This window comes from Perkinsus marinus (genome assembly GCF_000006405.1).
Source record: "Perkinsus marinus ATCC 50983 genomic scaffold scf_1104296955896, whole genome shotgun sequence".
Taxonomy (NCBI): Eukaryota; Perkinsozoa; order Perkinsida; family Perkinsidae; genus Perkinsus; species Perkinsus marinus.
Genome location: NW_003207666.1, coordinates 1 through 553, shown reverse-complemented (window position 1 = coordinate 553; position 553 = coordinate 1). Strand labels below are relative to the sequence as shown.

Below are 553 nucleotides of genomic sequence, written 5' to 3'. Positions count from 1 at the left end.
GACCTGGCGCGATTAATACCATATCACAGAACTTTACCTGATACACCGAGTAGCATGCAATAGAGGATATGAGCACGAGGTTGAGGAAGGAGTACAGAATGCGAACCTGGTAGTATTCATATTCAGTACATAGAAGGAGTGATTTGATTTACACCATCAGCGTGGGGCTCCTTGACGGCCACTATGATGATCGAGTTGATGAAGTTGATGATCAATAACGCGATAATAGCGACGAATGCCCACAAGGTGGGTCGTAGGGCTGCGGCGGCCTGAAGGGTCACACATCTCTCGAAGCAGTTCTTAGAACATCGCTTTCACTCACATTCCTCGGTAATTCCGTAAGATCAAAATGCACCAGATTAAGACATGGAGGGAAATTCAGTTCCGACCATCTGATCGCCGCTGGCTGCTCAAACGATGACGTTGCTCTAGAGTAGACAGCGTTACGCGCATCAGTGAGCTCGATACCAATCTGACATACGAAACAAACTTGCCTCGGAGAACGACAAGTAGAGTACACATGATTCTGGTGAAGTACTACCTGTCTAGCTGC

General features: G+C 47.4%; 1 protein-coding gene across 1 annotated transcript; it reads right to left on the bottom strand.

The window, feature by feature from the left end:
- Positions 1-322: 322 nt before the first annotated feature.
- On the bottom strand, positions 323-472 carry Pmar_PMAR007814 (hypothetical protein; the record flags this gene model as incomplete). The annotated part of the gene is made up of 1 exon (XM_002775349.1): positions 323-472. A coding segment is annotated over one exon (150 nt), but the record flags the coding sequence as incomplete, so codon positions are not given.
- Between the last annotated feature and the right edge of the window lie 81 nt (positions 473-553).